Here is a 12,307-nt window from a genome sequence, read left to right as displayed (position 1 = left end):
CAAGCATTTCATAGCCAGCTTCAGAAACAGTTAGATTGATTTCTGCGCTTACAGGCAGGAGAGCTGGCTCTCCGCAGCACCTCTGTCAAGGAGCAGCCAGTCCCTCATTTTTAGTAGGGGGGCCTGGGTTGCTTAAGGTCGTTGCATGAGCATATGAGCCAGACCCAATGGACACTGACCCGAAAGAGATGGAGGGATAAGGTGACCAGATGTCCCGATTTTATAGGGATAGTCCCGATATTTAGGGCATTTTCTTATATGGGCACCTATTACCCTCCACACTCTGTCCCGATTTTTCATACTTGCTGTCTGGTCATCCTACGGAGGGAAGAGGAGATTTTTTATTTTATGGTATGGGGCTGGCAGGACTAATTTAGTGCTGGCCTATTTGACAGCCCTGGAGAATGAAATCCTCTCTCTATAAAACATGGGCAGCAAGCAGCAGTGCAAGCTTCTCCTATGGTGTGCGGGCAACACAGTGACCGGTAGGGGGTGAAAAGGATGCATTCAATCCAGTGTTGTTGTAGCCATGTTGGTCCCAGGATATTAGAAAGACAAGATGGGGAAGGTAACATCTGTTACTGGACGTCTGTTTGTCCAGCAGAAGATATTATCTCACCCATTCAATCCTCAACTCCTCTGCAGGCCCCTTGCCACGTTGCTACTGCTCCAGAAGGGCACCGTGGCAATGGTGATGCACGTGCCATTCCGACGAGAAAAGGAGGACTTGTGGCACCTTCGAGACTAACCAATTTATTTGAGCATAAGCTTTCCTGAGCTACAGCTCACGGCATCGGATGCATTCTTTAGTGGCGTTGCCAGGGTAAGGTCACCACTGATCACCTCGCCACTGCCCAGTGCCACAGGTCGGTCGCTCTGCGAACCCGCTCCGGGCAGCGCCAGGGGAGAAAGCCGGCGCCCTGGCAGAAGGAAAACGCCGGTGCCACAGCTCTACCTCTGCGAAGAGAAGCCGCCGCAGCGGTCGCTGCCGCACGCCTGGCGAACGTCGTCCCCACGAGCCCTGCGCGGTGCCCGGGCGGCACCCCCGCCGCGCCGCTCCTTCCCGTGTGCGGCTACGAAAGGCCACTGCGGCCGCAGAACCGCACCCGCACGCCCCCGTGCAAAGCCAGCCCCCCTGCCCCGCTCTGCAAACAGTGCGCTGGGCCTCCACTGTGCAAACACCGCCTCCCTCGTGCAAGCGCCCTCGTGCACGCACTGGGCCGTTGCCCTTGTGCAAGTGAAGCGCCCTCGTGCACGCACTATTCCCCCACACCACGCTGGCTCATGGCAAGGCGGGGGCCCGGCCTCCCCCCTTGCTGCCCTGAGGGCTCTAGGGAGTAGAGTCCCCAAAGGGTTAATCTACCCGCCAGGTACCTCTGCCCACATCCAAGATGGCCGCCTGGGGATGCGCCTCACGTGGGCCGGCTCGGCCTCGTTCTGAATTGACCCCTCCGCCTCGCCGTACGGAAGCTTCTCTTCCAAGATGGCGGCGCCCAGCGGAGCAGGCGCCAGGCGGCTCTGGGCCGGGCTAGTCCCCGTTCTCCTCCTGTTCGCCGCGGCCGAAGAGGGGCCCAGCACGGCCGAGTTCGACGTGCGGCCCGGCGGGATGGTCCATTCCTTCTCCCGGAGCCTGGTGAGGGGGGCGGGCGCAGTATCCCCCTCCCGGATTGGCTGAGCCGCACGTCGCTCAAACATCCCGCCACTTTGATTGGCTGAGAGCCAGGGCGGGAGGGGTGATGACGCGGCACTGGGAAACAGGGCGGGTCTCAGTGTGGCCGGGTCCGGGCCGCTTCCGGCCAAGCGGCTCCTGGCGGGGGCAGGCGCCGCGGGGGGTTGGGCGGGGCGGTCCTGAGCCGGGGGGCGGGGCATCGGGCCTGTAGCCCCGCCCCCACGCTGCAGTCTGGAGCCCCTCCCCGAGTTACTGGGGGGAGGGTCGCTCCATGGGCCCCTCCCCGGTGGTTTTTTGGGAGTAGGGCCCTATTCACCTGTATCCCTTTCAATAGGAAGAGGTAACCCCCCCCCCACACACACCCAGCCCCCATCAAAGGCCTGGGGTCCTGCGGGGCCCCCCCCAGGTTTTCAGGACAGAGGGTTCCTATGAAGTCCCTCCTCCCACGTGTCCCCAGGAGGGCGCTGCGGTGTTTGTGACTGGACCCCTGCCAAACCCCAGTGACCCACAAGTGTCCTGCATCTGAGCCCTGCAGAGACTGCCCCCCACCCTCCCCGCCCCGTCGCCAGGCTGCACTGGAGGCTGCATGAGGGAAGGGCCGCGCCAGTCAAGTGCGGCCTCCAGGCTAAGGGTTCCCGGGCGTCTGGTTTTCGACTGGAACGCCCGGTCGAGAAAGGACCCTGGCGCGCAGGCGCCAACTTCCCTTGGCGCCGGTGGGCGCTTGCGTCTCTACTGCTCCGCCCCCTCCCTGTCCCTGTTGGACCCCTCCCCAAATCCCCGCCCCGGCCCCGCCTCTTCCCCGAATGCCCCACGTTCCTCCTCCTCCTCCCCTCTCCCTCCCAGCGCTTGCCGCGCAAAACAGCTGTTTCACGGCGCAAGCGCTGGGAGGGAGAAGCAGGATGCGACGGTGCGGTCAGGGGAGGAGGTGGAGATGAGCTGGGGTGGGGAGCTGCTGGTGAGTGCAGAGCACCCACCAATTTTTCCCCATGGGTGCTCCAGCCCCGGAGCCACGGAGTCGGCGCCTATGCCCTGGCGGCTCCATTAAAAGTCCGGTTGGCGGTGCAGTGGGGGCCTGGGGCTAAGGCAGGCTTCCTACCTGCCCTGGCTCTGCGCTGCTCCTGGAAGCAGTCGCCAGGTCCCTGCATCCCCTAGGCACTGGGGTGCCCAGGGAGGCTCTGCGCGCTGTCCCAGGGCCGGCTCCGCAGCTCCCCCTGGCTGGGAACCACGACCAATGGGAGCAGCGGGGGGTGGCACCTGTGGGCATGAAGGCACCTGGAGTGGCTGCCCAGGCACCTAGAGGCCACAAGGACCTGGTAGCCACTTCCTCAGAGCTGCAGTAAGTGCCGCTGGGACACCACACCCCAACCCCCTGGCCAAGCCAGGAGCCTGCTCCTGCACCCCAAACCCCTCATCACTGTCCCCACCCTCAGCTGGAACCTTCACCCCCCTGCATCCCAACCCCCTAGCCCAGCCTGCACCCCAAACTCCTCATCCCCAGCCTCACCCCCTCCCGTGCTCCAAACCCCTCGGCCCCAGCACAGAGCCCCTCCTGCACCCCAAACCATGTGGGCGCTCATCCCTGGCCCCATGCGACAGCCTGCATCCCCAGCTGGAGCCCTCACCCCTTCCTGCCCCCCAAACGCCCGCCCCACCCTGGTGAAAGTGAGTGAGGGTGGGGAAGAGTGAGCAATGGAGGGGGGGTGGAGTGAGCGGGGGGGAGCGTAGCCTCAGAGAAGGGGCGGGGCGGGTTTGTTCAGTTTTGTGTGATTAGAAAGTTGGTAACCTTACTCCAGGTAGCTTGCAGCAAGGCCCCTGCTTGGGTATGAACCCAAATAAACTTGATCCTGTGCATATAGGAAACAAGATATTTAGCCATGTTCTGGGGGAATTGTGAGCACTTCACCCCTTCCTCATGTTTGGAGAGAAAATTTAAGGGCTTTTGGCAAATCAAAACCTAAATTCCCCCCCAGCTTTTCCAGGTTACATATGTTCTGTGCAATGCCAGGCAAAGTGCATATGCTCAGCAAGTAGCTAGTACCATAGTGTGTCCTGTTTTAGAAAGACAACTGACTTTTCTCTGCTGTTTTCAAGGGGGATCACACCTGCACGTTCACATACGCTTCTCAGGGAGGGACTAATGAGGTGAGTTATTTGAGCACTTCGCTTAAGAAACACAGGTGCAGAGGCTCCAAGAAAGTAGAATAAGAAACCTCTCAAGAGGTCTGTATGTAGGATGATCGTATCTAATCACTTTGGTCACCATTTTTCTGGGTCTCTGGAGAACATTAGTATATTTAGATTCCTAGACCTTGCAGTGTAAGAATAAGGAACAATTGCATCTCTCTTTCTGTGCATAGAAATGATTTTATAAAGACCTCTGTTTCTACCACAGCAACCCAAAGTGTTTAAACGTCTTGAGATACCCCCTTTCCCCCCCCGCAAAAATAATGAATGACTTAAATTAATAAGTGTTGGGTCTTTTCCATTGCCTTCTGATTGTTGTGCCTTTAGGATTCGTGTATTCAAGCTTTTCTCCACAACCACTAGGGCTAGAAATTTGGTTACAAGAGTCTCTTGTAATCCCGACTCAAGGAGCTGGGGCTTTAAAAAATCAAACAAATACCATGAGAGTTGGAAACACTGCATGTCTGCAAAAGAGAATCACCTGTGTCAACCTCACCTGTGGATGAAGTCTGTGTGTGTTACAATAAGGCTGTGTTTCGCAAGTCCTGGATAACTGGAAAGCTTATATAGCTTTGTGGTTAGTTTTGCTTTTTTGCGAGTGTCTCTCTAGAAGAGCGTGGCATTTTCAAACCCCTTACTGGTACTGGGAAAATGTGTGTGCAAACAACCAGCAGGCTTTCTGTTCTTAAAGATGCTTGAAGACTTTATTATTCCTTGTATTGCAATAGTACATAGGAGGCCCAGGCGTGGATCATGGCCCCATTGTGCTAGGGGCTGTACAAACACAGAACAAAATGAGTTTAGATTCTTGTGGCAGTTTCCTCTGGAGAAGGGTCTGCCTCTGACCCTCTTCCTGTAGCATGAATGGGGTTATGGCTTTTCTAAGGTGGGGCATGGGGGGGCTGCTGCTGCTCCACTCTTTTATTGATACTGGCAAGAAGCGGAGCTAGAGGAAAGGGGTCCCCTGTGATCCACCCACTAGAAGTGAAGTATTAAAAAGAGCCACAGGTAGTTAAGTGGCAAACGGTGTTTAATTGTGTGTGTGCGGTTTTAACAAATCACCCTTTATCAATGCAAAATTTGTAATGAAAGAGGTGCCGGGGCTCAAGCAATTTTTTTACTTACATAACTGATGCGCCAATCCAAGAGGTGCCAGACTCTGAATTGCCAATCCCAGAATTGCCAATGAATTGCCAATGCCAGGGCTCTGAACTGCCAAGCCTAGAGGCCCCTGGGCTCAAGCAAGCCCTGGCACAAATTAGGCACTACCCTTCGTTTGAGAATCATATTCTGCCCTTCTCAAGCTTTCCCTCCTCATGCAATAAAGCCACAATATGAAGAATGTGACTTTAAGTTCCAGTCTTGGTCTTTCTCATGAGATCCCTCCCCGGGAGTGTCAGTTGTATCTGGGGAGGCTTGTGATGTGCGTAGCTAGCATCATTGCATTGGGCATGACTGTAAATGCTACCAAGATATACTGTTCAGACCTTTTCTCTCCACAGCAATGGCAGATGAGCATTGGAGTCAGTGAAGATGGCAAACTCTTCTCCTGTTCAGTGTGGAGGTGTGTTGAGTCATTTAAGAATATGCCATGTTCTCTCTACCTGGTCCTTTGAATCCCCTCTGCTCTCAGTATTCAGTTCTCCAGAGAGACTCTCTGTTTGGTAGACTCAGCCCCACTTTGCACTCTCCTGCAGAGATCTGAGGCTTTTGGGTCGTTTGGGAATATGTTTGGATCTGTTAGGGCTCAGTTTCAACTCCAAATTGCTGCCCCTTTCCTTTGTTCGGTGGCGTGTCCCTCCTCATGCCGCAGCTGGGATCTTCTACACTGAGGCCTGGTCTCCACTAAAAAGCTAGGTTGACCCAGCTACATCGCTCAGGGGTGTGAAAAATCTACACCCCATCACAACTTAGCTGTGCTGACCTAACCCTCAGCGCAGACAGCGCTAGGCCGACGGAAGAATTCTTTTGTCGACCTAGCTCTCGGAGGGGTGGATTACCTTCGCCAGTAGGAGAACCCCTCCCATCGGCATAGGTAGTGTCTACACTGAAGCGTTCAAGTGTAGACAAGCCCTCAGACTTAGTTGGCAGCCAGGATTCAGGGTGTAGATAAACCATCACACGCTTTCATGCTAGGTGGTCTTTCCCCTTTACAGTCCCTCCCTAGTGTGCTGAGGCACCCCTGGAGAGCACTGTCCCAATTAAATGAATACAGTAATAGCTGGTTTGTAGAATCACCAGACTTGGAGTCCCTGGTCACAGATTAGCCTAGCTGGATTCAGGCTAGACCCTTGTGCACATTATTAGCGGGCTTTTGCCCCCAGAGGAATCTTCAGGCTTCCAGCAGTCTCCTTATCCTGGCAGCAGTTTGTAAACCCTGCCGTCTCCTAGCCTTTCCTCACTAGGCGGAAGAACAGGAGAAAGGTGAGGTACGTTCCTGAAGGAACAGTACACCCTGTGATCGCTACGCATGCTCTCCCTGCACCTCTGTCTTTTCTTGGGCCGGGCCAATTCACAACAGGGACACCCAGCCCACAGCAGAGACCTGCTTTCTTTCAGAGCATTTCTTCCCACCCCTGTTGGCCAGTAAGAGAGATACACTTCACCTCCTCCCTCGGCTGAGCACGATGTCTGTAATGCTTCCACCCACTAGCTGGGGAAGCCAGGGACGAAATTCAGATCCTGATTTCCCTGAGTGGCAGTGATGTTCTAATTGCCGGGCCGGCAGCACGCTCCTGTTCTGTGCCTTCTGGATAACCTTTTCCCTCTTTCAAAGTCAAAGATTTTGCTCTTCCTTTTCAGGCCTCAGGGAAAGTCTTATCTCTTCTTTACCCAGTTTAAAGCTGAAGTGAAAGGAGCAAAGATAGAGTATGGCATGGCTTATGTAAGTCCCACCTGATTACTTTGAATGGGCATATGGGAGACGGGCTATAAATCGGAATGTTCAGACAGCTGTAGTATTAAATGCATACAATGAAATCATTGCTCAGTTGTGCACTGAATTAAACCATGGTTCTGGTCAGAAACGTGGCTACAAAGAGACTCTCGTGCAGCATAGAGTACCTGCTGCCTGAAAGTTTTTGACTAGTTGCTGGCTTTATGGACACCAGTTGCTACTCTTGTCAGTAGTTCAGAAGCAATGCTGCTATGGGATACTTGGCGGGGGGCGGCAGCGGAGAAGAGGGGAGTTTTGGCCCAATCCATCCAACATTCATTGTGCAGTGGGTAAAGCATATGTTGGACCCGTTAAAAGATACAAAAGGTTTATAGAGAACCACAGAAATGAGAGAGAGAAGACTTTTTACTTCTGTGGTTCACAGCTTCTTCAATACTGCAACCCCATGTTCCAACAGAAACAACGTTTTCTCCTCCTCCCCCACATTTTATGTAGCCATTAAGAAAGGAAGGGTGCATATAACCCCATGGAACCTGTTTATGACCCCCATGGTCCAGTCCATTCCTCACACCGTACTCCTGGCCAGTGCAGCATTGTCCCCTGCCTGCTATTCTGCAATGCTTTGCCCTATGCAGTTCTAAATGTCTCACATGATGAGCCTTCCCAGCACCTCCCCAGGGAAATAAATTCAATAGGAACTAGGACAAATTCCCAGAGATTGGCCTTTAAATTTCCTTTGCTGATTTAATCCCTTGACCCTCGTTGTTACAAGCTACAGGAGCCAAAGCAATCTTTGGCAGTGAAGCCAGTTGATTGTTTTGTTTAACATGGAAGCTCTCTGGATTAGCTCATATGGCAAAATGTATTTGTTCCCGTTTCAGTCCCAAGCTGCAACGGGTGGACAGAGCGATATCCCCTTAAAGGCGGAGGAATTTGAAATCACCGAAACCACAGGTATGTAGCTATCTAAAGAGCAGAGTGTCAGAGGGACTCGTGAGGGCAATTAGATTACTTATCCAACACGAGAGATCTCTGTATATCCGGGGGAAAAGGGCATTCTGTTGCAAATAGGCAAGAGAAGTATGGAAAAACTACATACACTACCCAGCTGATGGTTAAGATATATTTTAATCTACTGCTGGAGCTTGGCAGTCCAATAGGAGACTGATGGGAAAAGGCACCTGGGCCCTGGATGATTCCGAATCACAGGTGGTGTGTTAATGGTAACGATGGATCCTGAGCTCTTTGGGGTAGGAACTGTCTTTCTGGTGCTTGGCTGTACAGCATGTAACAAAATGGGGCCCTGATCCCTTCCTGGATCCCATAGGTGTTACCACGCTATGTAAGTACAGGGGGGACAATGACTTTATTAATAAGCCTCTAGTGCGGGGGGTTCTCAGGGCAAGTTTTTTGGTGGCCTCAGTGTGTGGCCACCAACTCTTCCTGGTGGCCGCTCTCACACTTTCCCCTAAAATACTTAATTAGCTTTAGGAAAAAACAAATAAATATGCCCATAGCCATGTCCAAATCATTGTAATTTATTTATTGCTAGCTAGTAAGTCTGTTATGAAAAGTGGTATTAACAAGCATACAAGTATCGCTTTTCACAGCAGAATTACTTAAGCTCTGGATGGAAGGGTCGGGGGAGGCAGCGGGGGGAGCCCGAAGCCCTGTGGCCAGAGCCTGCTGCCTCTCTGTCCTGCCACCCCAGAGCTGAAGCCTAAAGTCTGAACCCCATCACTCCTGAGAAGGTGGGGAACTCACCAGCTGCCTGGTCCTCCAGCATTATGCCCCAGATGTCTCCACAGGGGGAGCAGGGCCTAACCCCTGCTGGCGGCCCCAGCAACCAACACCAAGGTGGTGCATCTTGGAGCAACAGGGAGGGGTCTCTACTTCCCTACCCTCCAATAACAGTCCAGGAGGCTGTGGCTGCAAGAAAAGTCCCTGGTGGCCACATGCGCCCATGGTGGCTGCATTTCAGAAACGCTGCAAATGCACTCCACATCGTAGAAGGTGATCAGTGCAGTTCAGTTTTTGATTTGCCCCCTCGATCTCTTGGAAGGAAGCGGGGGTTCTAATAGTTGATGCTTCATTGTCCATTTACTCCCTGTTGTATGTTTTCTCTCATTCCAGTGGCTCACAAAGAAGGCAAGTTCCGTTCCGAACTGTCCAAACTAGTGATTGTAGCGAAAACGCCCCATGACGAGTTGTGATCCGAGGACCTAGGGAAGGGGCTTGTCACTCAGCTGGAGAAGCTTGATGGATAAAGGGGACTTGTTCTTATTTGCCGGCTGTCTAGGGTGTTCTTTCCTGTTTCCCACATAGAAGTATATCGGGGTCCACTCTGAACTAGACTTGGTGTTAAGTCAGACACCCTGTCTTGTGTCAGAGTAACCATGTGCCTGAGGTGCTAGAAGCCTTTGCAGCTGGAGACTTCCTCTGAGATTCTTGATCTGTAGCCAGCCATTCTGTTGCCTGCTTTCTGCTTCAGTGATCAGCTGAATAGGGTAAAGCTCTCCTCTAGCTATGTCTCCTTATCTTCCTTGCTAAGCAGAGCAATGCAGAAAGATAAGGAGCAGGGTTTGCTAAAGGAAAGTAGTTAACTCTCTAGTTTCTGGAGAGGGAATAAGATTTCTGCCCAGAAGCGTGACAGGAAGAACAGATTAAATGGGTAATATGGTGGGGGGGGGGGGTACAGAACCGGCCAAACCCATTCACTTTACTATCTGGCGGGTGATCACCAAAGAACAGCATTTGGTGAGCTGAGGAGGAAACTCTGCCCTGTTGCCCAGATCAGAATTTGGTACCTTGGCATAAGAAAAGCAGAGCTGTGGGGTTCACACAGGCCTTGTTTATTCCGATACAACACAGAAATCCATCCAATGAGGCATCCATTATTCAGTACAATTCTGGGACTATTTTCGTATATACTGAAGTGATTTTCTTATTTAGACTAATAACTGTGAAGGAATCCAGAATTCCCTTCATAGGTATATAAAAAATAAAATAAAGTAAAGCATCATGTCTCCAGGTTCACTTAGATTGGTTGCTCTTGCTGTTCCAGCTTCTTACTGTCTCTGTGATTGGAAGCCCAGAGTGTGGAATAGCCTTTGCTCATCAGTTTGACATCCAGTCAGGAGACACCTGCAAATCCTCATACTGGGTCTCCTTGGTTGGGAGGTTGACATGTCACAAGACAAAGGCCACTGAAGGTCAGGGAGATAACCCACGATCTATGTCTGAGAGACCTAGAATGCAAAGGGTCAATTGCAACATTGAATCCATCCACCTGTGAGAAGCTGTATCAGACATTTCATCATCTATTGTAGGCCCCAGCCGTGGTGCAAAGACAACACTAGCTCTATGAGTTTGTCCCATTCTCCCAGTAGCTGTTGCTGGGTCACTTGTCTGTTGGACAGTAGTTAGGGACATTTTGTAGAGTCCACGTGTTACTTCGGAAGTCGGTTGCTCCCTTGTACTGAGGTTTTTAGAAGCCTACCTGATTTCCAGAGATGCTGAGAACTCGTAGCTCTCAAAGACAGAGAGTGGGAGATTGGGGGGGGGGTGTCAATTGGGGAAAAAACGGAAGTTCCAGGCAAGGCCCATGTCTGAGGGATCCTCCTTGTATAGTTGCTATATAGACATGTTCCTGGTGAGTTTGGAGGTATGCCACATCATGCACGGTCATATCAGTGACTCATGATTGAGGACTCTTGCTGAGTCCAGAGAACTTTTCACCACAGAGACGTTCCACATAAATGATGCTGAGAACAGAGCAGTAAAGCATTTTCCTGTCAGCGCTCCAGCCCTTTGCTGCCGCATCAATCAGACCGGTTCCGCTTCGGTTTCTCTCTGCAAATCTGCCAATATGCTAGCTGCCTATTGACAGGCTGTTCCAGGCCTGGGCCTCTCATCAGCATAGACTGACAGGCGCAGGATGGTAAAGTAATATGGATTAAACCTCCGCTTGCAAACTTTTATAACTGAGAGTCCCAGAGGTGAAGAGCTGCTGTACACAGCATGCCCCTGGGCTCTTATATTCATGCACCTGTAGCCACGCCGTTCCCCTGCATCCCCAGCTGCTTTGCACAATTACATTAGCTGCAATAGTTTGGAATAAGCCAAATTAAACACAGGAGGCTGGGGCTTTGCAATTTTAAAAGCCTGAAATTTATCAGTGCCTCGACCCAGCAGCAGAAAAGGAGCTGTGTATGAGAGGGGCACAGCTGCTCACTGCTCTAAATCTACCGGGTTAGCATGAGCAAGCTCCTGAAGGCCAGAGCTGCTGCGCCTGCAGACATCCTTTGGAACAGGAGGTCACTGAGATAAGGCAAGGCTGCCTTTGTGAAGCAGCTGCTCTGCTTAAAGGACCATTTTCAAAGCACAATGCAGAGATCAGAGTGCTGAAGACAGGCCCTGGATGGTGGCATCCGGTTCAGACTGTGCTCTTGGTGAGAAAGGTGCTTTCACCCCCTGCCTTTAGCTCATTCTTAAAAGAGCGAGAAGCCAAACAGAGGATTTATCTGGGGCTGCCCCATAGCGTGGCAACAGAACTGTGGTAACGCTGCTGCAGAACTCAGCACTCGGGTTTGCGTGCCAAAGGGGAACGACCACCCCGCAGCCCCTCGGCTCACGTGTTCTCGTTCGCGTTTGAAGTTGGGCCCCTGGTTGAATGGTGGCAGCATAGTAAAGCTGTCAAACTTTATTTAAAAGAAGGGTGGCTGGATGACTTGAATGGCTGGCCAATGGGATTATAGAATCACCTAATTGACAGTGCTGCAACTGGTCTGGGGGCTAATTCCCACTGAATAGGTGACCACCACAATTGACCCCTCCTGGCACCAAGTTAGCAGGGGGTGATGACATAACTACCTTCTTGCCCTCTAGAAACAGCCCCTCCCCATCAGGGCAGGGGGAGGGGAAGAGGGAAGCTTGCCCAGCCACTGCCCACCTTGTACCTGCTCTGTGGATAAAAGTGGATAGTTAAGGGCTGGAGCACCATAGTCCTGCACTGGAGGCAGTGTGGCTTAGTGAACAGAGCACTTGCCTGGGGCTCAGGAGAGCTGGGTTCTATTCTCAGCTCTCTTGGGGACCTTGAGCAATTCACCTCCCAGTTGTGTGCCTCAGTTTCTCTATCCATAAATAGAGACAATGCTACTGATGTCCTTTCTAAAGCACTTTGAGATCCACAGATGAAAGACGCTAGGTAAAAGGTTGGGATTAGTAAGCAGGGCTGTGGTTCAGAGTCACACACATTCTAAAGAGTGGGGGCTGTCCGAGGTGACACACAAAGTGCCTAATCTGAGCTCCTGCTCCCCAGCAGCCCAGCCCTGCATGGGGTTAAATGCCCTCCACTCACATGAACGTGGGTAGGATCCCTGGATGCCCCAGGGTCCCCCAGGCTTTGCTGCTGCACCTAGAGGTACACAGTTCTGCACCTCTGCTTTCCTGGGCAGAACCCTGGTGCAGAAAAGGAAAAGGCCTTAGGCTAGTACTTCTGTTTAAATAGCAAAAGCTCTGCGAGCACCTGCCAGCGATGTGCCCTGCTTACTTACAGC

At 52.3% G+C, this 12,307-nt stretch overlaps 1 protein-coding gene and 1 long non-coding RNA gene across 2 annotated transcripts in view; one reads left to right on the top strand and one right to left on the bottom strand.

Moving 5' to 3' along the window:
• Positions 1–1,483, bottom strand: part of LOC144280317 (uncharacterized) — a 37,743-nt gene extending 36,260 nt beyond the window's left edge. Inside the window, exon 1 of the long non-coding RNA XR_013348766.1 lies at positions 1,375–1,483. This is a non-coding gene — a long non-coding RNA (uncharacterized LOC144280317). The remainder of the gene's footprint in view (positions 1–1,374) is intronic.
• Positions 1,471–9,774, top strand: MYDGF (myeloid derived growth factor). The gene is made up of 6 exons (XM_077842233.1): positions 1,471–1,633; positions 3,761–3,811; positions 5,356–5,417; positions 6,656–6,737; positions 7,631–7,703; positions 8,883–9,774. Exons 1-6 carry the CDS (start codon positions 1,484–1,486, stop codon positions 8,960–8,962), a joined length of 498 nt encoding a protein of 165 aa, XP_077698359.1. The 5' UTR covers positions 1,471–1,483; the 3' UTR covers positions 8,963–9,774.
• The last annotated feature ends 2,533 nt before the right edge of the window (positions 9,775–12,307 follow it).

This window comes from Eretmochelys imbricata, chromosome 25 (assembly GCF_965152235.1).
Source record: "Eretmochelys imbricata isolate rEreImb1 chromosome 25, rEreImb1.hap1, whole genome shotgun sequence".
NCBI classification, from domain to species: domain Eukaryota; kingdom Metazoa; phylum Chordata; order Testudines; family Cheloniidae; genus Eretmochelys; species Eretmochelys imbricata.
The sequence above is the reverse complement of the archived record's forward strand: the minus strand, read 5'-3'. Positions and strand labels throughout refer to the sequence as shown.